Raw genomic sequence first — 27,938 nt, 5'->3', positions numbered from 1 at the left:
GGCGGTGCGCATGCGCACCTCCTCCAGCGAGGCCCGAAGAGAGGATACACTTGGCGCTCTCCCGTCCCTCGCCGACCTATCCTAATCATCCCCAGCTGAGCTGAGCTCTGGGGTAAATACAGCACAACTTGCTCCCTTTATTAATAATATTACTACTAATAATAATTGCTGTTAACTTCTCCAGGCCTCAGTTCCCTCATCTGTACAATGGGGATTAAAAATAACAAGAATGAAGGCCTTTATTAAGCGCTTACTATGTGCAAAGCACTGTTCTAAGCGCTGGGGAGGTTACGAGGTGCTCAGGTTGTCCCACGGTGGGGCTCACAGTCTTCATCCCCGTTTTACAGATGAGGGAACTGAGGCCCAGAGAAGTGAAGTGACTGGCCCAAAGTCACACAGCTGACAAGTGGCAGAGTCGGGATTTAATAATAATAATGATGATGGTATTTATTAAGCGCTTACTATGTGCAAAGCACTGTTCTAAGCGCTGGGGAGGTTACAAGGTGATCAGGATGTCCCACGGTGGGGGCTCACAGTCTTCATCTCCGTTTTACAGATGAGGGAACTGAGGCCCAGAGAAGTGAAGTGACTAGCCCAAAGTCACACAGCTGACAAGTGGCAGAGTCGGGATTTAATAATAATAATGATGATGGTATTTATTAAGCGCTTACTATGTGCAAAGCACTGTTCTAAGCGCTGGGGAGGTTACAAGGTGATCAGGTTGTCCCACGGTGGGGGCTCACAGTCTTCATCCCCATTTTACAGATGAGGGAACTGAGGCACAGATAAGTGACTTGCCCAAAGTCACACAGCTGACAGTTGGCAGAGTCGGGATTTAATAATAATAATAATGATGGCATTTATTAAGCACTCACTATGTGCAAAGCACTATTCTAAGCGCTGGGGAGGTTACAAGGTGATCAGGTTGTCCCACGGGGTGGCCTCAGAGTCTTAATCCCCGTTTTACAGATGAGGTAACTGAGGCACAGAGAAGTGAAGTGACTTGCCCAAAGTAACACAGCTGACAATTGGCAGAGCTGGGATTTGAACACAACACCTCTGACTCCAAAGCCCGGGCTCTTTCCACTGAGCCACGCTGCTTCACAGGCTGCTTCTTAAGACTGTGGACCCCGCCGTGGGACAACCTGATCACCTTGTAACCTCCCCAGGGCTTAGAACAGTGCTTTGCACATAGTAAGCGCTTAATAAATGCCATCATTATTATTATTATTATGTGGTCTTTGCTAAGTGCTTACTATGTGCCAAACACTGTTCATTCATTCATATTTATTGAGTGAATGAATGAACGAACTGTTTGGCACTGCTCTAAAAGCTGGGGCCGTACAGGATAATCATGTTGGCCACATCCCCTGATTCACATAATAAGGATGATAATAATAATAATTGCTATTATTGTGGTCCTTGCTAAGCGCTTACTATGTGCCAAGCACTGTTCTAAAAGCTGGGGTGGATGCAGGATAATCATGTTGGCCACAGCCCCTGATTCACATAATGATGATGATAATAATAACTGCTATTATTGTGGTCCTTGCTAAGCGCTTACTATGTGCCAAACACTGTTCTAAAAGCTGGGGCGGATACAGGATAATCATGTTGGCCACAGTCCCTGATTCACATAATGATGATGATAATAATAATTGCTATTATCGTGGTACTTGTTAAGCTCTTACTATGTGCCAAGCACTGTTTTAAAAGCTGGGGCAGATACAGGATAATCATGTTGGCCACAGCCCCTGATTCACATAATGATGATGATAATAATTGCTATTATTGTGGTACTTATTAAGCGCTTACTATGTGCCAAGCACCGTTTTAAAAGCTGGGGCAGATACAGGATAATCATGTTGGCCACAGCCCCTGATTCACATAATGATGATGATAATAATTGCTATTATTGTGGTACTTATTAAGCGCTTACTATGTGCCAAGCACCATTTTAAAAGCTGAGGCACATAGGGGATAATAATGTTGGCCACAGCCCGATTCACATAATGATGATGATAATAATTGCTATTATCGTGGTACTTATTAAGCGCTTACTACGTGCCAAGCACCGTTTTAAAAGCTGGGGCAGATACAGGATAATAATGTTGGCCACAGCCCCTGATTCACATAATGATGATGATAGTAATAATTGCTATTATTGTGGTACTGGTTAAGCGCTTACTATGTGCCAAGAACTGTTTTAAAAGCTGAGGCAGATACAGGATAATTAATGTATGCAGTGCACTGTACTAAGCACTTGGGATGACAGTAATAATAATAGTTTACCTTGTATCCCCCCAGCGCTTAGAACGGTGCTTGGCACATAGTAAGTGCTAAACAAAGGCCATCATTATATGATGCATTATATGATGGCATTTGTTTAGTGCTTACTATGTGCCAAGCACTGTTCTAAACGCTGGGGAGGGGGATACAAGGTAAATTATTATTAAATCATTATTATAATGATGGCATTTGTTTAGCACTTAACTTTGTGCCAAGCACCGTTCTAAGCGCTGTGTGGGGGAGCGGGATACAAGGTAATCAGGTTGTCCCATGTGGGGCTCACAGTCTTCAACCCCATTTTACAGATGAGGTAACTGAGGTACAGAGAAGTGAAATGGCTTGCCCAAAGTCACACAGCTGACAAGTGGTGGAGCGGGATTAGAACCCAAGACCTCGGACTCCCAAACCTGCTTCTCTAGCCACGCTGCCTGTGCCAAGCACTGTTCTAAACCCTCCGGAGAGTACAATATAACAGGGTTTGGTAGACACGTTCCCTGCCCACAACCAGCTTACAGTCTAGAGGTGGAGAGAAGCATTGATCAATCAATTGTATTTATTGAGCACTTACTATGTGCAGAGCACTGTACTAAGCGCTTGGGAAGTACAAATTGGCAACATATAGAGACAGTCCCTACCCAACAGTGGGCTCACAGTCTAAAAGGGGGAGACAGAGAACAAAACCATACTAACAAAATAAAATAAATAGAATAGATATGTACAAGTAAAATAAATAGAGTAATAAATATGTACAAACATATATACATATATACAGGTACTGTGGGGAAGGGAAGGAGGTAAGATGGGGGGGATGGAGAGGGGGGTGAGGGGGAGAGGAAGGAAGGGGCTCAGTCTGATCAATCAATCAATCGTATTTATTGAGCGCTTACTGTGTGCAGAGCACTGTACTAAGCGCTTGGGAAGTACAAGTTGGCAACATATAGAGACCGTCCCTACCCAACGGTGGGCTCACAGTCTAGAAGTCTGTTGATAAAAATACATAAATTAGGGATACGGACAGAATTGTTGGGTGGCTGAGGAAGGGATGAATAAAGGGAGGCAAATCCAAGTGCCAGAGTGAACAGCGGCACAGAAAGGTAGTGACTTGCCCTAAGTTACACAGCAGTGAAGTGGTGGAATTACGACTAAAACCCAGGTCTCCTGACATCCCGTCTTGCGCTCTGCTCTTTGAGCAACACTGGTTTTTTTTTGAGGCCGAAGTGGTTTGCCCTAAAAACAGAAGCTTTTCAATTAGAGATCTTTAAACTTTGACTAATCCTCAATCGTATTTATTGAGCGCTTACTATGTGCAGGGCACTGTACTAAGCGCTTAATGCATTTTAATGCATTAATAACAGACTACTAAAAGCCTAATGCATTTTACAGGAAACGACAGAAGATAAATGACATACTAGTACATTTCGTTATTGGCGTAGTGCCCTCTCCCAATTGCTTAGAACAGTGCTCTGTTTACAGTAAGCGCTCAATAAATACACTTGGATGAAGAATACCCTAATGCAAAAAGAACTAATTTATTTCCGTATCTCCTTTTCCTCCTTCTTCCTGCTTGAAAATTGTGTGTGTGTGTCCTTCCCCTTTAGAATGTACGTTTCCTGAGGGCAGGAATCACGTCTTACAACAATTGGACTCCCCCAAGCTCGTACTTCAGTGATCCGCACACAATTCATTCATTCAATCTAATTTGTACTTCCCAAGCGCTTAGTCCAGTGCTCTGCACACAGTAAGCGCTCAATAAATACGATTGATGATGATGATGATTCAATCGTATTTATTGAGCGCTTACTGTGTGCAGAGCACTGGACTAAGTGCTTGGGAAGTCCAAGTCGGCAACATCTAGAGACGGTCCCTACCCAACAGCGGGCTCACAGTCTAGAAGGGGGAGACAGAGAACAAAACCAAACGTACTAACAAAATAAAATAAATAGAATAGATATGCACAAGTAAAATAAATAAATAAATCAATAGAGTAATATAAATATAGAGACGGTCCCTACCCAACAGCGGGCTCACAGTCTAGAAGGGAGAGACAGAGAACAAAACAAAACATATTAACACAATAAAATAAATAGAATAAATATGTACAAATAGAGTAATGCATACAAACATATATACAGGTGCTGTGGGGAGGGGAAGGAGGTATAAACGCTCAAAAAAATACTGTTGATTGATGGATGGGTTTATATGGCCAAAAAAACCCCAGAATTTGCTTGAGACGGATCAAATAATAAAAAGTGTCTTATTTTAATAGTGGTTTTAGATATACAGCATAGCAGCACACAATAAATAAGTTGTCAAGGGAGACTATAATATAATATGCAGTGTTTTAGAGGGTTTTTTTGTTCTTGTTTTTTCCAGATTTCTTTGCCGCTAAGAATGACGACTTCCCCGGTCTCTTCACTAACTTCGATTCCAGGTAATGAGTCTGGAGTCCTCGATCCGGAAACACATCTGGGGAAATTTTTAAATCCAGACACATTAAAAACGTAAGTACCTGCTTCCTTATACCTGTATCTGGGTCCTGAGTGCGGAGTTTCCATTGAGTCATTTTTTTTCATTTTGAATGCCGGGGATGCAAAAGGGGCAGGGATTTTAGAGCAGGTGGGAACTAGGAAAGATGGCCCACTTCAAAGGCTGAGGGACCAGAAGGCCATAATTTTGGGTCTTTTCAGTCTTCTCAGGTTTTGTCAGGGAATGAGTGAATACCCATTTTTCATTTTGAATGCCAGGGGTGAAAAAGGGGCAAGGATTTTAGAGCAGATCAGAACTGGGAGAGATGGCACTGCTGAGAGCTCACCTCCTCCAGGAGGCCTTCCCAGACTGAGCCCCTTCTTTCCTCTCCCCCTCGTCCCCCTCTCCATCCCCCCGTCTTACCTCCTTCCCTTCCCCACAGCACCTGTATATATGTATATATGGTTGTACATATTTATTACTCTATTTATTTATTTATTTTACTTGTACATATCTATTCTATTTATTTTATTTTGTTAGTATGTTTGGTTTTGTTCTCTGTCTCCCCCTTTTAGACTGTGAGCCCACTGTTGGGCAGGGACTGTCTCTATGTGATGCCAATTTGTACTTCCCAAGCGCTTAGTACAGTGCTCTGCACATAGTAAGCGCTCAATAAATACGATTGATTGATTGATTGATTGATGGCACACTTCAAAGGCTGAGAGACCAGAAGGCCATAATTTTGGGTCTTTTCAGTCTCCTCAGGTTTTGTCAGGGAATGAGTGAATACCCACTTTTCCTTTTGAATGCCAGGGGTGAAAAAGGGGCAAGGATTTTAAAGCAGATCAGAACTGGGAGAGATGGCACACTTCAAAGGCTGAGAGACCAGAAGGCCTCCATTTTGGGTCTTTTCGGTCTTGACTGGAAACTCGCCGAAAGACCGGGGAATGAGTGAGTGCCCGTTTTTCATTTTAAATGCCAGGGATGAAAAAGGGGCAGGAATTTTAGAGCATCGTCATCATCATCAATCGTATTTATTGAGCGCTTACTGTGTGCAGAGCACTGTACTAAGCGCTTGGGAAGTACAAATTGGCAACATCTAGAGACAGTCCCTACCCAACAGTGGGCTCACAGTCTAAAAGGGGAAGACAGAGAACAAAACCAAACATGGCATTTATTAAAATGGCATTTATTAAGCGCTTACTATGTGCAAAGCACTGTTCTAAGCGCTGGGGAGGTTACAAGGTGATCAGGTTGTCCCACGTGGGGCTCACAGTCTTAATCCCCATTTTACAAATGAGGCAACTGAGGCCCAGAGAAGTTAAGTGACTTGCCCAAAGTCACACAGCTGACAATTGGTGGAGCCGGGATTCGAACCCATAATAATAATAATGGCATTTATTAAGTGCTTACTATGTGCAAAGCACTGTTCTAAGCGCTGGAGAAGGTTACAAGATGATCAGGTTGTCCCAAGATGGGGGCTCACAGTCTTAATCCCCATTTTACAGATGAGGTAACTGAGGCCCAGAGAAGTTAAGTGACTTGCCCAAAGTCACACAGCTGACAATTGGTGGAGCCGGGATTCGAACCCATGACCTTTGACTCCAAAGCCCGGGCTCTTCCCACTGAGCCACGCTGCTTCTGTGTCATCCTGGTACCCTCTAGTCACCCCACCCTCGGCCCCAGGATTTATTTTAATGTTTTGAATTATTTTAATGCTCGATAAAGCACTTACTGTGTGCAGAGCACTGTACTTAAGCCAAGACGCAGCGTGGCCTGTAGATAGAGCATGGGCGTGGGGGTCTAAAGGTCATGGGTTCTAATCCCAGCTCTGCTACTTGTCTGCTGGGTGACCTTGGGCAAGTCACGTCACTTCTCTGGGCCTCAGTTACTTCAGCTGTAAAATGGAGATTGAGACCGTAAGCTCCATGTGGGACAGCCTGATTGGCTTGTTTCCACCCAATCAATCAATCAATCAATCAATCGTATTTATTGAGCACTCACTATGTGCAGAGCACTGTACTAAGCGCTTGGGAAGTACAAATTGGCAACACATAGAGACAGTCCCTACCCAACAGTGGGCTCACAGTCTAAAAGGGGGAGACAGAGAACAGAACCAAACATACCAACAAAATTAAATAAATAGGATAGAAATGTACAAGTAAAATAAATAAATAAATAAATAAATAAATAGAGTAATAAATATGTACAACCATATATACATATATCGCCTGGCATGTAGTAAGTGCTTAAACACCTCAATTATTATTACTATTATTATTAGGTTACACCATTCAGTGTCATTCCAGGTTATCCAAAACAAATTAAGGCCGAATAATGACTTTTCCCCAAGAAGAATGCCTTCTCATGGAGAAATTTTCACCACCTTTTTCAAATCCTGAGCAAAGGATGGCAACTACTTGATGTGAGCCCACTGTTGGGTAGGGACTGTCTCTATATGTTGCCAATTTGTACTTCCCAAGCGCTTAGTACAGTGCTCTGCACACAGTAAGCGCTCAATAAATACGATTGATGATGGTGTGCGTGAGAGTTTAAATTCCGTTCTTTTTCCTTTCAGTCTTCAAAGGGAATTAGCTGCCACAATGATCCAAAGAGCCTGGTGGTCTTACCGGGATCAATCCTTGTTTCAGCTCTTAAAACATACAATTTGTGCAGCGGTAAGTTGTGGTTTTTTTTAATTTTATGGTATTTGTTATTATTATTATTATTGACAATAATGATAATGGTATTTGTTCAGCGCTTACTGTATGCCAGGCACTGTACTAAGCACTTGGGTAGGTACAAGCTACTCAGGTTGGGACAGTCCCTGTCCCACACAGAGCTCACAGCCTTAATTCCCATTTTGTCGATTAGGGAACTGAGGCCCGGAGAAGTAAAGTGACTTGTCCAGGGTCACACAGCGGACAAGTGGTGGAGCCGGGATTAGAACCCATGACCTGATTCCCGGGGCCACACTCTATCCACTCTGCCATGTACCTACTATGTAGCAGCCACTGTACTAAATGCTGGGATAGATTTAAGATAATCCGATTGGACAGAGTCCCTGTCCCCCGTGGGGCTCACAGTCTTCATCCCCATTTTACAGATGAGGGAACTGAGGCCTAGAGTAGCGAAGGGACTTGCTCAAGGTCACACACCAGAGGAGTGGCGGAGCAGGATTAGAACTCAGGTCCTCTGCCTCCCAGGGCTGTGCTCTTTCCACTTCTTCTTCTTCTGATGGCGAGAATCATCCAACTTAACAGAAAATACTTCATTAACTTGTCCAGTGCCGCGTACTGAGGAGCAAATGCCAAGGAGCAGCGTGGGCCTAGTGGGAGCTGGGAGTCAGAGGACCTGGGTTCTAATCCTACCTCTGCCACTTATCCGCTGAGTGACCTGGGCAAATCGCTTCACTTCTCTGGGCCTCAGTTACCTCAACTGAAAAATGGGGATTCAATACCTGTTCTTCCACCTATTTAGAGCACGGACTGTGTTTGATGTGATGATCCCCAGCACTTAGAATAGTGTTGAACACACAATAACCTCTTAACATCATCCATGGTATGGATTAAGTGTTTACTTTACGCAGAGCATTGTACTAAGCACTTGGGAGAGTACAATATAACAGAATTGGTAGATACCTTCCCTGCTCGCAATGAGCTTACAGTCTAGAGGGGGAGACAGACGGGAATATAAATAAATAAATTACAGATATGGACATAAATGCCATGGGACTCAGGGAGAGGGGAATAAAGGAGGCAAAGCTTGGTGAATGAATTAACAAATAAGGGCTGTGAGGCTGAGAGAGGGGTGGATAAAGGGAGCTTTAGACCGTGAGCCCACTGTTGGGTAGGGACTGTCTCTATACGTTGCCAATTTGTACTTCCCAAGCGCTTAGTACAGTGCTCTGCACACAGTAAGCGCTCAATAAATACGATTGATGATGATGATGAGCAAACAGGGCGATGCCGAAGGGAGTGGGAGAAGAGAAGAGGGCTTAGTCGGGGAAGGCTGCCTGGAGGAGATACCACCTTCAATAAGGCTTTGAAGGAGGGAAGAGTGTACGGAAGGCTTCAAGGAGGAAGAAAGGGACATAAAAATGTCAGTGGTGAGAACCACTCATTATTAAACCATCAACCCAGAACAATGCGGAAGGAGTTTTGCTGGCTTAAGAGGGTAGGGGCCTTTGTTAGTATGTTTGGTTTTGTTCTCTGTCTCCCCCTTCTAGACTGTGAGCCCACTGTTGGGTAGGGACTGTCTCTATATGTTGCCAACTTGGACTTCCCAAGCGCTTAGTACAGTGCTTTCCACACAGTAAGTGCTCAATAAATACGATTGATTGATTGATTGATTCACCTTCCAAACATGTGCAGAGGAAAACTTGAGCCACTGACTCTATAGCCCAAGGAAAGAATGATCCTAACTCTGATTATAGTTAAAAATGTTAGAATTTCTTTAAAAAAACAAGACACCATGGGAGAGGGATAGATTAAAAGGTGGCCACTGGCAGACCCTTTTGAGCATACAATTTTCCGGATCTGCCTCCCATCATGTGCGGGATATGATGGAGAAGCAGTATGGCTTAGTGGATAGAGCCCAGGCCTGCAGCTCAAAAAGGACCTGAGTTCTGATCCCGCCGCCACCACCACCTGTCTCCTGTGTGATCCTGGGCAAGTCGCTTCACTTCCCCGGGCCTCAGTTCCCTCATCTGTAAAATGGTGATGAAGACTGTGAGCCCCAATCAATCATATTTATTGAGCGCTTACTATGTGCAGAGCACTGTACTAAGCGCTTGGGAAGTACAAATTGGCAACACATAGAGACAGTCCCTACCCAACAGTGGGCTCACAGTCTAAAAGAGTGGGATGGGACTGTGTCCAACCTGATTAGCTCAGATCCATCCCAGTGCTTGGCACAGAGTAAGAGCTTAACAAGTACCATAATTATTCTTATCATCTGCCGTTTGCTAAACCCCTGCCCTCTCCTTCAGGAGAACTGTGTGACCCATGAAATATTGAAGAAAGTGAGTCCCTTGGAGGCCGACCTCGCCAAAGATCCCAGCATGCAGTGTAAGATCAGATTCAGGTAAGGAAGTTGTGAGCCTTTATTTCCATACCGCCTGCACGGGAATAATATTTCGTCCTGTGTCGGCGTATCCTGCAGATGGCCAGTTTGTCTCCAGACAGAACGGGCGGAGAGAGATGACTTTCCATTATTAAGTGACACACAGAAAGGCCTGCCCATTTTCCACTTTCTCTAGACTGTCAGCTCAACGTGGGCAGGGAATGGAGTCCCCCTCTCCATCCCCCCCATCTTACCTCCTTCCCTTCCCCACAGCACCTGTATATATGTTTGTACATATTTATTACTCTATTTATTTTACTTGTACATATCTATTCTATTTATTTTACTTTGTTAGTATGTTTGATTTTGTTCTCTGTCTCCCCCTTTTAGACTGTGAGCCCACTGTTGGGCAGGGACTGTCTCTATATGTTGCCAATTTGTACTTCCCAAGCGCTTAGTACAGTGCTCTGCACACAGTAAGCACTCAATAAATACGATTGATGATGATAATAATAATACGTTGCCGACTTGTCCTTCCCAAGCGCTTAGTACAGTGCTCTGCACACAGTAAGCGCTCAATAAATACGATTGATGATGATAATAATAATACGTTGCCGACTTGTACCTCCCAAGCGCTTAGTACAGTGCTCTGCACACAGTAAGCCCTCAGTAAATACGACTGAATGAATGATGATAATTGTGGTATTCGTTAAGCACTTACTATACACCAAGCACCGTACTAAGTGCCGGGGTGGATCCTGGCGAGTCGGGTTGGACACAGTCTCTGTCCTACACAGGACTCACAGTCTTAATCCCCATTTTGCAGATGAGGGAACTGAGGCTTTGAGAAGTGAAGTGACCGGCCCAAGGCCACCCAGCAGACGCGTGGCAGAGCCGGGATTAGAACCCAGATCCTTCCACTTCCCAGGCCCGTGCGCTAGCCACCAGGCCACGCTGCTTCTCTCCCAATTGCTTAGTACAGTGCTCCACTCGGAGCAAGCACTCAATAAATAAAATGGATGAATTGATTTCCGGAGGCTGTTTCTGTTGGGAACTCTCAGTCATCTGTTGTTAGGTAGTGCGGGATATCTTTGAGAGGATCCACAAAAGGTTGTCTGTCACATCTTCTTAGTACAGTGCTTTGCACACAGTACGCGCTCAATAAATACAATCGACTGACTGTCACATCCCACCGTAATCCGCTGATACTTGTCACAGGCAACAAATGAATTGGGCATTGGGGCCTCCCTCTAACCTGAACAGTGATTTTCCCCCTTCTAGACTGTGAGTCCGCTGTGGGGTAGTTGCCAATTTGTACTTCCCAAGCGCTTAGTACAGTGCTCTGCACACAGTAAGCGCTCAATAAATACGATTGATGAATGAATGAATGAATTCAGTTGAATTTTTTGAGCTACGATGATGGTAGTAATTCCACAGCAGGGAATATAACTATATATTGTGGGAATACACGGTGCTACAGAGCACTGTACTAAATCATCATCATCCTCGATCGTATTTATTGAGCGCTTGCTATGCGCAGAGCACTGTACTAAGCGCTTGGGAAGTACAAACTGGCAACATCTAGAGGCAGTCCCTACCCAACAGTGGGCTCACAGTCTAAAAGGGGGAGACAGAGAACTAAACCAAACATACTAACAAAATAAAATAAATAGAATAGATAGGTATGGCACTCTCCCAAGCACTCAGTACAGTGCTCTGCACACAGAAAGCTCTCAATGAACACAAATGAATGAAACGGGGGGGAAAACTGGCATGTATTTGATTTTTTTTCTGCCTAATGCTTGGGAGAGTATAATAGAACAATATAACCGACACATTCCCTACCCTTAACGAGCTTACAGTCTAGAGGAAGAGCTTGCAGTCTAGAAGAGGAGTTTATACCCTAGAGGAGGAGATTTCAGTCTCAAGGACGAGTTTACAGACTAAAGGATGAGTTTACCGTGTAGAAGAGAAGATTACAGTGTAGAGGAGGAGCTCACAGTCCAGAGGGACGAACTTACTGTTTAAAGGCTGAATGCCGCGTGTATCCTAGAGGTCTAACCGACCCCCTTCTTTCTTCTTTAAGATTTGGCGGGGAGAGATTTCCACCGTTCATCGTGTTCAAAATCTTCCGGCACCCAGGAGGCTGCGGAAGCAAGTACATTAGTGGGAAGAAGACATTCCGGCCAACGTGCGAGGTGATGGGCTTGCACCGGTTTCTAAGTCGCCATTTCTTCCTTTCCTCGATTTTAGCACCCCGGTACAGTCCTGGGAAAGGGCATAACCAAAATAGGAAACAAAACCTATGGCGGAGGTGGCTGCGCTCCAACAGCCATGGACCGCCTACTCCGAACAATAAAAATAATAATAATTATTATAACAACAGTAATTGGGGGGGGTGTTCAGCACTTACTTTGTCCCAAAGCACTGTGCTAAGCCCTGGCGTAGATAAAGTGCAATCAGATCAGCCACAGATCAGTACACCTAGAATACATAATGACTCGGTGATAATAATGGTGATGTATATATATATATATATATATATATATATATATATATATATATATATATATACATCACCATTATTATATATATTATCATATATTATATGTATATGTGATAATATATATATATTATTATATATATATATGTTTGTACATATTTTTTACTCTATTTATTTATTTTATTTATTTCTACATATCTATTCTATTTATTTTATTTTGTTAGTATGTTTGGTTTTGTTCTCCGTCTCCCCCTTTTAGACTGTGAGCCCACTGTTGGGTAGGGACCGTCTCTAGATGTTGCCAATTTGTACTTCCCAAGCGCTTAGTACAGTGCTCTGCACATAGTCAGCGCTCAATAAATACGATTGATGATGATGATGATGATGGTGGTAATTCCACAGCAGGGAATATAACTATATATTGTGGGAATTACCATGCTATGCAAGTTGAGGTAACTAACAGCAAAACTCCCGATAACAGAGCCGTTGCCAGCACAGTCATATTAACGCATGCTCTCTTTTATAGGCTATGGTTGACGCTTGCAAACAACGATGATGGTAGTAATTCCACAGCAGGGAATATAACTATATATTGTGGGAATTACAATGCCATGCAAGTTGAGGTAACTAACAGCAAAACTCCTGATAACGGAGCCGTTGCCAGCACAGTCATATTACGCATGCTCTCTTTTATAGGCTATGGTTGACGCTTGCAAACAACGATGATGGTAGTAATTCCACAGCAGGGAATATAACTATATATTGTGGGAATTACAATGCCATGCAAGTTAACTAACAGCAAAACTCCTGATAACGGAGCCGTTGCCAGCACAGTCATATTACGCATGCTCTCTTTTATAGGCTATGGTTGACGCTTGCAAACTGATGGGGAACCGGAAATATTATAATCAAATGATTCAGGATCAGCTTCAGTACCAGAAACACAAAATCGCCGACGAAATAGATGTCGTGACTCTGAAAGATTATATGCAAGTAAGGAATGTTTTCAAGAATTTGTGGCCGGGGGGAGTGTGGTGTTTATTGAGTGCTTTCTGGTTGCAGAGCACTGCACTAATGGTTCAGGAGAGTCCGACACAAGACACGTTCCTTTTCCACAACGACCTTCTGGTATAATAATAATAATGATGGCATTTATTAAGCGCTTACTATGTGCAAAGCACTGTTCTAAGCGCTGGGGAGGTTACAAGGTGATCAGGTTGTCCCACGGGGGGGCTCACAGTCTTCATCCAACTTGTACTTCCCAAGCGCTTAGTACAGTGCTCTGCACACAGTAAGCGCTCAATAAATACGATTGATGATGATGATCCCCATTTTCCAGATGAGGTCACTGAGGCCCAGAGAAGTTAAATGACTTGCCCAAAGTCACGCAGCCGACAAGTGGCGGAGCCGGGATTTGAACCCTCCATCTCTCAGGAGATCCTTACAGGAGATCAGTCAATCAGTGGTATTGATTGAGCATTCACTGTGAGCAGGGCACTGTATTAAGCGCTTCAGAGGGTATAATACAATTGAGTTGGTAGGCATTGATCCCTGCCCTCAAGGGGAAGCAGCGTGGGCTTGTGGAAAAAGCACAGCCTGGGAGTCAGGAAGACCTGGGTTCGGATCCCGGCTCCGTCTCGCACCTGCTGTGTGACCTTGGGCTGGTCACTTCGCTTCTCTGGGCCTCAGTTCTCTTCTCTGTCAAATGGAAAGTGAGACACGTGGGACACGGATAGCGTCCAACCTGATTAGCTCGTATCCACCCCCACGCTTAGTATATTGCCCGGCACCTAGTAAGCACTTAACAAATACTATTAAAACAACCCAAACAGAAGCTGACGGTCTAAGCAGCGGGGTGTAGTGGAAAAAGCCCGGCTCGGGAGCCAATGTGGGTTCCAATCCCGCCTCCGCCACTTCTCTGCTTTGTGGTGTTGGGCAAATCACTTAACTTCTCTGTGCCTCGGTCACCTCATCTGGAAAATGGGGATTAAGAGTGTGAGCCCCACGTGGGGCATCATCATCAATCGTATTTATTGAGCGCTTACTATGTGCAGAGCACTGTACTGAGCGCTTGGGAAGTACAAATTGGCAACATATAGAGACGGTCCCTACCCAACAGCGGGCTCACAGTCTAAAAGGGGGAGACGGAGAACAAAACCAAACGTACTAACAAAATAAAATAAATAGGATAGATATGTACAAGTAAAATAGAGTAATAAATATGTACAACAATATATACAGGCAACATATACATATATACGGGGCAACCCGATTACCTTGTGGATACTTAGTACAGCGCCCGGCACGTACGAAGCGCTTTAAGAAATACCGCTGTTGTTATTATGATGTTGCCAATTTGTACTTCCCAAGCGCAACATATACATATATACGGGGCAACCCGATTACCTTGTGGATACTTAGTACAGCGCCCGGCACGTACGAAGCGCTTTAAGAAATACCGCTGTTGTTATTATGATGTTGCCAATTTGTACTTCCCAAGCGCAACATATACATATATACGGGGCAACCCTATTACCTTGTGGATACTTAGTACAGCGCCCGGCACGTACGAAGCGCTTTAAGAAATACCGCTGTTGTTATTATGATGTTGCCCATTTGTACTTCCCAAGCGCTTGGTACCGTGCTCTGCACATAGTAAGCGCTCAATAAATACGATTGATGATGATGATTCTTATCTGTGCCGTTCAGTACGCCAGTTACCTGGACGAGACGCCCGCGTACCTCGGGGGCAGGAACAACTGCTGGAGGAGGCTGTCGCTGGAGAACTTCCCCAGGGCGATGATCGTGTACGACATCGTGAGCTACGCGCAGTCGGGGACCATCTCCGGGCGCCTGCAAAGACAACTCAAGTTTCTGCTCCAGAGGCCAAGCGACGAGGAGATGAAGAGACACCAGGCAGCCCTTGTGTCTCAAATCAGGTAAACCAGATGGAGCCGACCTTTCCGGCGCCGTAGCCAATCGATCAATCAATCAATCAATCGCATTTATTGAGCGCTCACTGTGTGCAGAGCACTATAGGCTTACAAGTCGGCAACACATAGAGACGGTCCCTACCCAACAGCGGGCTCACAGTCTAGGAGGGGGAGTAATAATGATGATGATGATGGCATTTATTAAGCGCTTACTATGGGCAAAGCAATCCATCAATCGGATTTATTGAGCGCTCACTGTGTGCAGAGCACTGTACGCTTACAAGTCGGCAACACATAGAGACGGTCCCTACCCAACAGCGGGCTCACAGTCTAGGAGGGGGAGTAATAATGATGATGATGATGGCATTTATTAAGCGCTTACTATGGGCAAAGCAATCAATCAATCGGATTTATTGAGCGCTCACTGTGTGCAGAGCACTGTACGCTTACAAGTCGGCAACACATAGAGACGGTCCCTACCCAACAGCGGGCTCACAGTCTAGGAGGGGGAGTAATAATGATGATGATGGCATTTATTAAGCGCTTACTATGGGCAAAGCAATCAATCAATCGGATTTATTGAGCGCTCACTGTGTGCAGAGCACTATACACTTACAAGTCGGCAACACATAGAGACGGTCCCTACCCAACAGCGGGCTCACAGTCTAGGAGGGGGAGTAATAATGATGATGATGGCATTTATTAAGCGCTTACTATGGGCAAAGCAATCAATCAATCAGATTTATTGAGCGCTCACTGTGTGCAGAGCACTATACACTTACAAGTCGGCAACACAGAGACGGTCCCTACCCAACAGCGGGCTCACAGTCTAGGAGGGGGAGTAATAATAATGATGATGATGGCATCTATTAAGCGCTTACTATGGGCAAAGCAATCCATCAATCGGATTTATTGAGCGCTCACTGTGTGCAGAGCACTATACGCTTACAAGTCGGCAACACATAGAGACGGTCCCTACCCAACAGCGGGCTCACAGTCTAGGAGGGGGAGTAATAATGATGATGATGGCATTTATTAACCGCTTACTATGGGCAAAGCAATCCATCAATCGGATTTATTGAGCGCTCACTGTGTGCAGAGCACTATACGCTTACAAGTCGGCAACACATAGAGACGGTCCCTACCCAACAGCGGGCTCACAGTCTAGGAGGGGGAGTAATAATGATGATGATGGCATTTATTAAGCGCTTACTATGGGCAAAGCAATCAATCAATCGGATTTATTGAGCGCTCACTGTGTGCAGACCACTATACGCTTACAAGTCGGCAACACATAGAGACGGTCCCTACCCAACAGCGGGCTCACAGTCTAGGAGGGGGAGTAATAATGATGATGATGGCATTTATTAAGCGCTTACTATGGGCAAAGCAATCAATCAATCGGATTTATTGAGCGCTCACTGTGTGCAGAGCACTATACGCTTACAAGTCAGCAACACATAGAGACGGTCCCTACCCAACAGCGGGCTCACAGTCTAGGAGGGGGAGTAATAATGATGATGATGGCATTTATTAAGCGCTTACTATGGGCAAAGCAATCAATCAATCGGATTTATTGAGCGCTCCCTGTGTGCAGAGCACTATACGCTTACAAGTCGGCAACACATAGAGACGGTCCCTACCCAACAGCGGGCTCACAGTCTAGGAGGGGGAGTAATAATAATGATGATGATGGCATCTATTAAGCGCTTACTATGGGCAAAGCAATCAATCAATCGGATTTATTGAGCGCTCACTGTGTGCAGAGCACTATACGCTTACAAGTCGGCAACACATAGAGACAGTCCCTACCCAACAGCGGGCTCACAGTCTAGGAGGGGGAGTAATAATGATGATGATGGCATTTATTAAGCGCTTACTATGGGCAAAGCAATCAATCAATCGGATTTATTGAGCGCTCACTGTGTGCAGAGCACTATACGCTTACAAGTCGGCAACACATAGAGACGGTCCCTACCCAACAGCGGGCTCACAGTCTAGGAGGGGGAGTAATAATGATGATGATGATGGCATTTATTAAGCGCTTACTATGGGCAAAGCAATCAATCAATCGGATTTATTGAGCGCTCACTGTGTGCAGAGCACTGTACGCTTACAAGTCGGCAACACATAGAGACGGTCCCTACCCAACAGCGGGCTCACAGTCTAGGAGGGGGAGTAATAATGATGATGATGGCATTTATTAAGCGCTTACTATGGGCAAAGCAATCAATCAATCGGATTTATTGAGAGCTGTGTGCAGAGCACTGTACTAAGCGCTTGGGAAGTATATATGTTTGTACATATTTATTACTCTATTTATTTTACTTGTACATAGCTATTCTATTTATTTTATTTTGTTAGTATGTTTGGTTTGGTTCTCTGTCTCCCCCTTTTAGACTGTGAGCCCACTGTTGGGTAGGGACTGTCTCTAGATGTTGCCAATTTGGACTTCCCAAGCGCTTAGTACAGTGCTCTGCACATAGTAAGCGCTCAATAAATACGATTGATGATGATGATGGAAGTCCAAGTTGGCAACGTATAGAGACTGTCCCTACCCAACAGTGGACTGGATAAGACTCCGGGCCTGGGACTCAGAAGGACCTGGGTTCTAATCCCGGCGCCGCCACTTGCCTGCTGTGGGACCCGGGGCCGCTCGCTTCGCCGCTCTGGGCCTCCCTCTCCTTATCTGTAAAATGGGGATTAAAACCATGCACCCCATTGGGACAGCACACGGTAAGCGTTCAATAATAATAATAATAACGACGGCATTTGTTAAGCGCTTACTATGTGCAAAGCACTGTTCTGAGCACTGGAACACGGCCAATCAATCGACAGCAGCGGCGATAGAAGTAGTAGGATTTGTTGAACTTCCAGGGGATCAGTCAATCAATCAGTCATATTTATTGAGCGCTTACTGTGTGCAGAGCACTGTACTAAGCGCTCGGGAAGTCCAAGTTGGCAACATCGAGAGACAGTCCCTACCCAACAGCGGGCTCACAGTCTAGAAGGGGGAGACAGAAAACAAAACCAAACATATCAACAAAATAAAATAAATAGAATAGATACGTACAAATAGAATAAATCATCATCATCATCAATCGTATTTATTGAGCGCTTACTGTGTGCAAAGCACTGTACTAAGCGCTTGGGAAGTACAAGTTGGCAACATATAGAGACGGTCCCTACCCAACAGCGGGCTCACAGTCTAAACGGGGGAGACAGACAACAAAACAAAACATATCAACAAAATAAAATAAATAGAATAGATATGTACAAATAGAATAAATCATCATCATCAATTGTATTTATTGAGCGCTTACTGTGTGCAGAGCACTGTACTAAGCGCTTGGGAAGTCCAAGTTGGCAACATATAGAGACGGTCCCTACCCAACAGTGGGCTCACAGTCTAAAAGGAATAAATACATAGAGTGATAAATGTGAACAAATGCAATGCACTGAACTAAGTGCTTGTAAAAGGGGAAAATAAAGGATTCAATCAAGACTATTTATGGAGCACCTACTCTGAGCAGTCCCCTTTTAGACTGTGAGCCCACTGTTGGGTAGGGACTGTCTCTATGTGTTGCCAATTTGGACTTCCCAAGCGCTTAGTACAGTGCTCTGCACATAGTAAGCGCTCAATAAATACGATTGATGATGATGATGGCACCTGGAGAGTTTCCAGTCCTCTACCAGTCTTGGCTACGGGAGGGAGAGTCGAGCAGAGGCCTGTCCATTCCACTCCTAGCTTGGCCAGCGGCCACTAAGATGTATCTTCTCGACTGTGAGCCCACTGTTGGGGAGGGACCGTCTCTTTGTGTTGCCAACTTGTACTTCCCAAGCGCTTAGTACAGTGCTCTGCACACAGTAAGCGCTCAATAAATACGACTGAATGAATAGGAAGCGGAAGGCCATCTGCTACGAGTCAAAACTCACCCCGTGCTGGGCAGAAGCGACACGGAAGAGAGTCGAGGGCGGAGAGTCAAGGTGAAGGCGTGGAAGAAAGCGATGATAAACCGCTTCCGGATTTTTAACCAGGAAAACTCCCTGGATCCACTAGCAGATGGAGAGCGGGGCGTTCCGGGAGGGATGCGCCCGTGGAGTCGCGACGGGTCGGAGACGACTCGACGGCATAAGACAAGACTCTGAGCAGGACACTGTACAACAATCAATCAATCAATCAGTCGTATTTATTGAGCGCTTACTGTGTGCAGAGCACTGTACTAAGCGCTTGGGAAGTCCAAGTTGGCAACATATAGAGACGGCCCCTACCCAACAGCGGGCTCACAGTCTAGAAGGAGGAGACAGAGAACAAAACAAAACATATTAACAAAATAAAATAAATAGAATAGATATATACAAGTAAAATAGAGTAATAAATACGTACAATCAATCAATCATATTTATTAAGCGCTTACTGTGTGCAGAGCACTGTACTAAGCGCTTGGGAAGTCCAAGTTGGCAACATCTAGAGACGGTCCCTACCCAACAGCGGGCTCACAGTCTAGAAGGGGGAGACAGAGAACAAAACAAAACATATTAACAAAATAAAATAAATAGAATAGATATGTACAAGTAAAATAGAGTAATAAATACGTACAATCAATCAATCATATTTATTAAGCGCTTACTGTGTGCAGAGCACTGTACTAAGCGCTTGGGAAGTCCAAGTTGGCAACATCTAGAGACGGTCCCTACCCAACAGTGGGCTCACAGTCTAGAAGGAGGAGACAGAGAACAAAACAAAACATATTAACAAAATAAAATAAATAGAATAGATATGTACAAGTAAAATAGAGTAATAAATACGTACAATCAATCAATCATATTTATTAAGCGCTTACTGTGTGCAGAGCACTGTACTAAGCGCTTGGGAAGTCCAAGTTGGCAACATCTAGAGACGGTCCCTACCCAACAGTGGGCTCACAGTCTAGATGGAGGAGACAGAGAACAAAACAAAACATATTAACAAAATAAAATAAATAGAATAGATATGTACAAGTAAAATAGAGTAATAAATACGTACAATCAATCAATCAATCGTATTTATTTAGCGCTTACTGTGTGCAGAGCACTGTACTACGCACTTGGGAAGTCCAAGTTGGCAACATATAGAGACGGTCCCTACCCAACAGTGGGCTCACAGTCTAAAAGAGTGGGCTACAAACATATATATATACATATACACACACACACACATATATACGTATATATACACACACACATATATATGTATACATATACATATCTGTGTATACATATATATACACACACATATGTATGTACATGTGTGTATATATATACACGTATACACAGATATGTATATGTATATATACATATACACATATATATACATACACACACACACACATACATACATATATATATATATATATATATATATACACACAGGTGCTGTGGGGAAGGGAAGGATTCCCAAACAAGTGTGTGGGAACATAAAGTAGACCCAATTCCTGCTCTCAAGCAGCTTGGAGTCTTACCAGGTAGATGGATATAAGTGACACTGACAAATAATAGTATTCTAAATAAAAAATCAAATGTACAATTTTATAACCAGACCTACTATAAGTGCTAGGAAGGGGCGTCAACAAATACCCAAGTAGCAGGGCTGGCACGTGGGTCTATACATTCATTCGTGCATTCATTCAATCATATTTATTGAGCGCTTACTGTGTGCAGAGCACTGTACTAAGCGCTTGGGAAGTCCAAGTCGGCAACATATAGAGACGGTCCCTACCCAACAGCGGGCTCACGGTCTAGAAGATACATCTTAGTGGAGGTGTCTGATGCATTCCGAGGCGCTGTGTTGGACGCTAATTCTTCTTGGGTGTCCTCCTGACTCCCAGCCGTGTGCTCTTTAGTAATAATAAAAATAGTGGTATTTGTGAAGCGCTTACTATGTGCCAGGCGCAGTACTAAGTGCTGTGGCAGACGCAAGCCAATCAGGTTGGACACAGTCCCTGTGTCGCAGCTTTCATCCCCATTTTCCAGACGAGGTAACTGAGGGCCCAGAGAAGTTAAGTGACTTGCCCAAGGTCACACAGCAGACAAGCGGCGGATCCCGGATTAGAACCCATGACCTCCCGACTCCCAGATCCGCGCTCTTTCCATTAGGCCACGCTGCTTTAGAGGGAGGACACAGGTACCGAATCCGCATTTTCCAGATGAGGAAATGGGCACCTCTAGGCGGCAATCGATTCTGTCGTACTGGACTCTCCCAGGCGCTTAGTACAGTGCTCTGCCCACAGTCAGCACTCAGCAAATCCCGCGGATCCTGCACGTGACTTCTCGTTTTTCGCCGCCCGACTTTCTAGGTGCTCTTCCCCTTCTTCAAGCCCCTCTTCCTCCCCCCGGTCCCGTCAAGGACCAGGACACCCCAGGCACTTGGGCCGCCGCTCCAGACAAGCCCGACAGAAGATCGCGAAGATGAAGGAAGCTTTTAGGCGGGACCAGGAGGTAAAGCGGACGCGCTGGGGGCTACTCGGTTCGCTGAAAACAATGCCGACGGCATCCGTTAGGCGCCTAATCTGTGCCAGGCGACTGGACTAAGCGCCGGGGTGGCCACAAGCTGGACACCGATCCTGTCCCATGTGGGACATCACCGTCACCATCCCCGTTTTACAGATGTGGGAACGGAGGCACAGAGAAGTGGCATGCTGTGTTGAACTGCATCATCATCATCATCATCAATCGTATTTATTGAGCGCTTACTATGTGCAGAGCACTGTACTAAGCGCTTGGGAAGTACAAATTGGCAACGTATAGAGACAGTCCCTACCCAACAGTGGGCTCACAGTCTAAAAGGGGGAGACAGAGAACAAAACCAAACCTACTAACAAAATCAATCAATCAATCAATCGTATTTATTGAGCGCTTACTATGTGCAGAGCACTGTACTAAGCGCTTGGGAAGTACAAATTGGCATCACATAGAGACAGTCCCTACCCAACAGTGGGCTCACAGTCTAAAAGGGGGAGACAGAGAACAGAACCAAACATACCAACAAAATAAAATAAGTAGGATAGAAATGTACAAGTAAAATAAATAAATAAATAAATAAATAGAGTAATAAATATGTACAACCATAATGTACAACAAAATAAACTAAATAGAATAGATATGTACAAATAAAATAGAGTAATAAATATGTACAAACATATATCCATATATACAGGTGCTGTGGGGAAGGGAAGGAGGTAAGATGGGGGGATGGAGAGGGGGACGAGGGGGAAAGGAAGGAAGGGGCTCAGTCTGGGAAGGCCTCCTGGAGGAGGTGAGCTCTCAGCAGGGCCTTGAAGCCCAGGGTGAGGAGTTTCTGCCTCATGCGCAGATTGATCGGCAGCCACTGGAGATTTTTGAGGAGGGGAGTGATATGCCCAGAGCGTTTCTGGACAAAGATAATCCGGGCAGCAGCATGAAGTATGGATTGAAGTGGAGAGAGACACGAGGATGGGAGATCAGAGAGAAACTGCACTCTTCCAAGCGCTCAGTGCAGCGCTCCGCACAGAGTAAGCGCTCAGTCAATACCAGTGATCAATTGACAGAAGTCCAATAATCCACGTACCAGTTGCAGGGGGTGAATCTGGGGAAACGTTTCTGGCCCTTGGGCACAGCTCGGCACGTGCCGCTTGTCGAAGCTTGAAATCTGATCAACCAGTCTGTCCGTCGATGGGATTTACCGAGCGCTCACCTTGTGCAGACCACTGTACTAAGCGCTTGAGAGAGTCCGGTACGCCCCCCCTGCCCTCATGGAGCAGTGTGGGCTACTGGGGAGAGCCCAGGCCTGGGAGTGAGAAGGACTCGGGTCATCATCATCATCAATCGTATTTATTGAGCGCTTACTATGTGCAGAGCACTGTACTAAGCGCTTGGGAAGTACAAATTGGCAACATATAGAGACGGTCCCTACCCAACAGTGGGCTCACAGTCTAAAAGACTAATCCCGGGGTCCTAATCCCGGCTCCGCCACTTGTCCGCTGTATGACCTCGGGCAAGTCATTTCTAGACTGGGAGCCCACTGTTGGGTAGGGACCATCTCTATATGTTGCCAACTTGGACTTCCCAAGCGCTTAGTACAGTGCCCTGCACACAGTAAGCGCTCAATAAATACGACTGATTGATTTCACTTCTCTGGGCCTCAGTTCCCCCTCTGTAAATTGGGGGTGAAGACCGTGAGACTGTGTGAGGTGAAGCTGTGTGACTTTGGGCAAGGTACTTGACTTCTCTGTGCCTCAGTTCCCTCATCTGTAAAATGGGGATTAAGTCTGTGAGCCCCACGTGGGACAACCTAATCACTCTGTATCCTCCCCAGTGCTTAGAACAGTGCTTTGAAAATAGTAAGCGCTTAATAAATGCCATTATTATCTTTTAGACTGTGAGCCCACTGTTGGTTAGGGACTGTCTCTACATGTTGCCAATTTGTACTACCCAAGCGCTTAGTACAGTGCTCTGCACATAGTAAGCGCTCAATAAATACGATTGATTATGATGATGTGAGCCCCGTGCGGAACAGGGGCCGTGTCCAACCCGATTAACCTAGACCTGCCCCCACGCTAAGAACGGTGCCTGTCACGTAGTAAGCACTTAACAAATACCATAATTATTATTATTTTTTAATCAGTCAATCAATCAATCAATCAATCGTATTTGAGGGCTTACTGTGTGCAGAGCACTGTACTAAGCGCTTGGGAAGTCCAAGTTGGCAACATCTAGAGACGGTCCCTACCCAACAGTGGGCTCACAGTCTAAAAGGGGGAGACAGAGAACAAAACCAAACATACTAACAAAATAAAATAAACAGAATAGATATGTACAACTAAAATAATATAATAATAAATAATCAATAAGGAGCTTAGAGTTTCTGCTTCAACACCACCGAGACACAGATAAAATCGGCTCTGCCCGCCTAAGTCATCACCTGACACTTGTCCAGTGTGGTTGTAGCACCTTAATGGAGTAACAGTTTATTTCCCTCAGGGACGGCCAAAGCCTATTCCCCATCAATCAATCAATCAATCAATCGTATTTATTGAGCGCTTACTGTGTGCAGAGCACTGTACTAAGCGCTTGGGAAGTACAAGTTGGCAACATATAGAGACAGTCCCTACCCAACAGCGGGCTCACAGTCTAAGAGGGGGAGACAGAGAACAAAACCAAACATACTAACAAAATAAAATAAATAGAATAGATATGTACAAGTAAAATAATATAATAATAAATAATCAATAAGGAGCTTAGAGTTTCTGCTTCAACACCACCGAGGCACAGATAAAATCGGCTCTGCCCGCCCAAGTCATCACCTGACACTTGTCCAGTGTGGTTGTAACACCTTAATGGAGTAACAGTTGGTCCTCTTGTGCTTTTATTTCCCTCAGGGACGGCCAAAGCCTATTCCCCATCAATCAATCAATCAATCAATCGTATTTATTGAGCGCTTACTGTGTGCAGAGCACTGTACTAAGCGCTTGGGAAGTCCAAGTTGGCAACATATAGAGACAGTCCCTACCCAACAGTGGGCTCACAGTCTAAAAGGGGGAGACAGACAACAAAACCATACATACTAACAAAATAAAATGAATAGACTAGATATGTACAAGTACAATAATATAATAATAAATAATCAATAAGGAGCTTAGAGTTTCTGCTTCAACACCACCGAGACACAGGTAAAATCGGCTCTGCCTGCCCAAGTCATCACCTGACACTTGTCCAGTGTGGTTGTAGCACCTTGATGGAGTAACAGTTCGTCCTCTTGTGCTTTTATTTCCCTCCGGGACAGCCAAAGCCTATTCCCCATCAATCAATCGTATTTATTGAGCGCTCACTGTGTGCAGAGCACTGTACTAAGCGCTTGGGAAGTCCAAGTTGGCAACATATAGAGACGGTCCCTACCCAACAGTGGGCTCACAGTCTAAAAGGGGGAGACAGAGAACAAAACCAAACATACTAACGAAATAAAATAAACAGAATAGATATGTACAAGTAAAATAATATAATAATAAATAATCAATAAGGAGCTTAGAGTTTCTGCTTCAACACCACCGAGACACAGATATAATCGGCTCTGCCCGCCTAAGTCATCACCTGACACTTGTCCAGTGTGGTTGTAGCACCTTAATGGAGTAACGGTTCGTCCTCTTGTGCTTTTATTTCCCTCAGGGACGGCCAAAGCCTAATCCCCATCAGTCAATCAATCAATCAATCGTATTTATTGAGCGCTTACTGTGTGCAGAGCACTGTACTAAGCGCTTGGGAAGTCCAAGTTGGCAACATCTAGAGACAGTCCCTACCCAACAGTGGGCTCACAGTCTAAAAGGGGGAGACAGAGAACAAAACCAAACATACTAATGAAATACAATAGAATAGATATGTACAAGTAAAATGATATAATAATAAATAATCATCATCATCATCAATCGTATTTATTGAGCGCTTACTATGTGCAGAGCACTGTACTAAGCGCTTGGGAAGTACAAATTGGCAACATATAGAGACAGTCCCTACCCAACAGCGGGCTCACAGTCTAAAAGGGGGAGACAGAGAACAAAACCAAACATACTAACAAAATAAAATAAATAGAATAGATATGTACAAGTAAAATAATATAATAATAAATAATCAATAAGGAGCTTAGAGTTTCTGCTTCAACACCACCGAGGCACAGATAAAATCGGCTCTGCCCGCCACAGTCATCACCTGACACTTGTCCAGTGTGGTTGTAGCACCTTAATGGAGTAACACTTCGTCCTCTTGTGCTTTTATTTCCCTCAGGGACGGCCAAAGCCTAATCCCCATCAGTCAATCAATCAATCAATCGTATTTATTGAGCGCTTACTGTGTGCAGAGCACTGTACTAAGCGCTTGCGAAGTACAAGTTGGCAACATCTAGAGACGGTCCCTACCCAACAGTGGGCTCACAGTCTAAAAGGGGGAGACAGAGAACAAAACCAAACATACTAACAAAATAAAATAGAGTAGATATGTACAAGTAAAATAATATAATAATAAATAATCAATAAGGAGCTTACAGTTTCTGCTTCAACACCACCGAGACACAGATAAAATCAGCTCTGCCCACCTAAGTCATCACCTGATACTTGTCCAGTGTGGTTGTAGCACCTTAATGGAGTAACAGTTTATTTCCCTGAGGGACGGCCAAAGCCTATTCCCCATCAATCAATCAATCGTATTTATTGAGCGCTTACTGTGTGCAGAGCACTGTACTAAGCGCTTGGGAAGTACAAGCTGGCAACATATAGAGACAGTCCCTACCCAACAGTGGGCTAACAGTCTAAAAGGGGTAGACAGAGAACAAAACCAAACATACTGACAAAATGAAATAAATAGAATAGATATGTACAAGTAAAATGATATAACAATAAATAATCAATAAGGAGCTTAGAGTTTCTTCTTCAACACCATCGAGACACAGATAAAATCGGCTCTGCCCGCCTAAAGTCATCACCTGACACTTGTCCAGTGTGGTTGTAGCACCTTAATGGAGTAACGGTTCGTCCTCTTGTGCTTTTATTTCCCTCAGGGACGGCCAAAGCCCCATCCAAAGGTTCCGACTGCCGAAGGCCATCCCGTCGCCCCTCCGGCTTCAGGCGCCGAGGAGGGCCAGGTGGCCCCGTCAGATGAAGACTGGGAACAAGAGGTTACGGAATTGTACGCCTGGTCCCAGGAGCTGCGCCTCGAAGACACCACGACCCCATAGCCCGTCGCGAATCAGGACGAGAATCGATGGCCATCGCCGCGCATCAGATGAGCGTTCAACAAGTAGCACGCGAACAAGGACGCTTAGTTTCCTCCCAACCCAACGCCAACGAGCGATAAAACCGTCCCCACCCTCATTCCGAATGCCGCTGGACACAAACGCCCCGTCAGGATTAAAATCTGAACAAATACTTCGGACCAGAACCCAGAACGAGCGTCTCAACCCTCAAGATTGACGAGCGGCCTTTCACTCTGCTGTGCTCTTCTCTTATTTTTCCCTAAATAGCCGACCAACCGTTTGAAAAAGAGACTCGAACTCCAGTCAGCCACCGAGCCTCGTTTTTCGCCCCGGATGTCGCCGTCTCCGTCCAGCTTGGGCCCGTTCTGAACGTCATCGAGGGAAATCATAAATATCGCGTCGGGAGAGAAGGGCATCTCAGCAAGGTAACGACTCCCCACGTTCGCTCTGCACCAACCGGGTGATACGTCTCCTTGCCGCGTGGCAAAAATGAATGCGGACTGAGACGCTCATTCTGGGTTCTGGTCCGAAGTATTTGTTCAGATTTTACGATTTCCAGCTGGTATTTTCAGCTCGACGTCAGCTACTTTGGGGAGAGGCAGATCGCCAGGCATCAGGCCCCGGTCACGGGATCTTTTGTAACCGTTATCGATCGGGAAATAGCAAATAAAATCAGGCGGGGTCAGCGACTACCCTTCCGACGGGACTCTTCCATTTCGGGTCACATTTAAAAGGCCGGGGTGGATTAGGGCTTCGTGTACTTTCCAAGCGCTTAGCACAGTGCTCTGCACCCAGTAAGCGCTCAGTAAACACGACTGAGTGAATTCAGAGGGATCCAATTCAGAGCAGCACAACCAGTTACCCCTTCCCTGACAGATTATCAATCCATCAATCAGTCCGTATTGATCGAGCCCTTACTGTGTGCGGA

General features: G+C 44.9%; 1 protein-coding gene across 2 annotated transcripts; it reads left to right on the top strand.

The window, feature by feature from the left end:
- Positions 1-44: 44 nt before the first annotated feature.
- On the top strand, positions 45-27,699 carry C15HXorf58 (chromosome 15 CXorf58 homolog). 2 transcript variants are annotated; one of them, XM_038757282.1, is made up of 10 exons: positions 45-112; positions 4,663-4,790; positions 7,334-7,433; positions 9,746-9,840; positions 11,906-12,017; positions 13,184-13,315; positions 15,032-15,261; positions 21,591-21,732; positions 24,253-24,270; positions 26,828-27,699. In XM_038757282.1, the coding sequence occupies exons 2-10, from the start codon at positions 4,681-4,683 to the stop codon at positions 26,990-26,992; spliced, it is 1,104 nt and encodes a 367-aa protein (XP_038613210.1). In that variant the 5' UTR covers positions 45-112; positions 4,663-4,680; the 3' UTR covers positions 26,993-27,699. The 2 variants fall into 2 exon arrangements, with proteins under 2 accessions (XP_038613210.1, XP_038613211.1); XM_038757283.1 differs by lacking the exon at positions 24,253-24,270 and having other exon boundaries at positions 26,816-27,699.
- Positions 27,700-27,938: the final 239 nt, after the last annotated feature.

Source organism: Tachyglossus aculeatus, chromosome 15 (genome assembly GCF_015852505.1).
Source record: "Tachyglossus aculeatus isolate mTacAcu1 chromosome 15, mTacAcu1.pri, whole genome shotgun sequence".
NCBI classification, from domain to species: Eukaryota; Metazoa; Chordata; class Mammalia; order Monotremata; family Tachyglossidae; genus Tachyglossus; species Tachyglossus aculeatus.
Note: the sequence above shows the minus strand (reverse complement) of the source record. Positions and strands in the feature narration are given on the sequence as shown.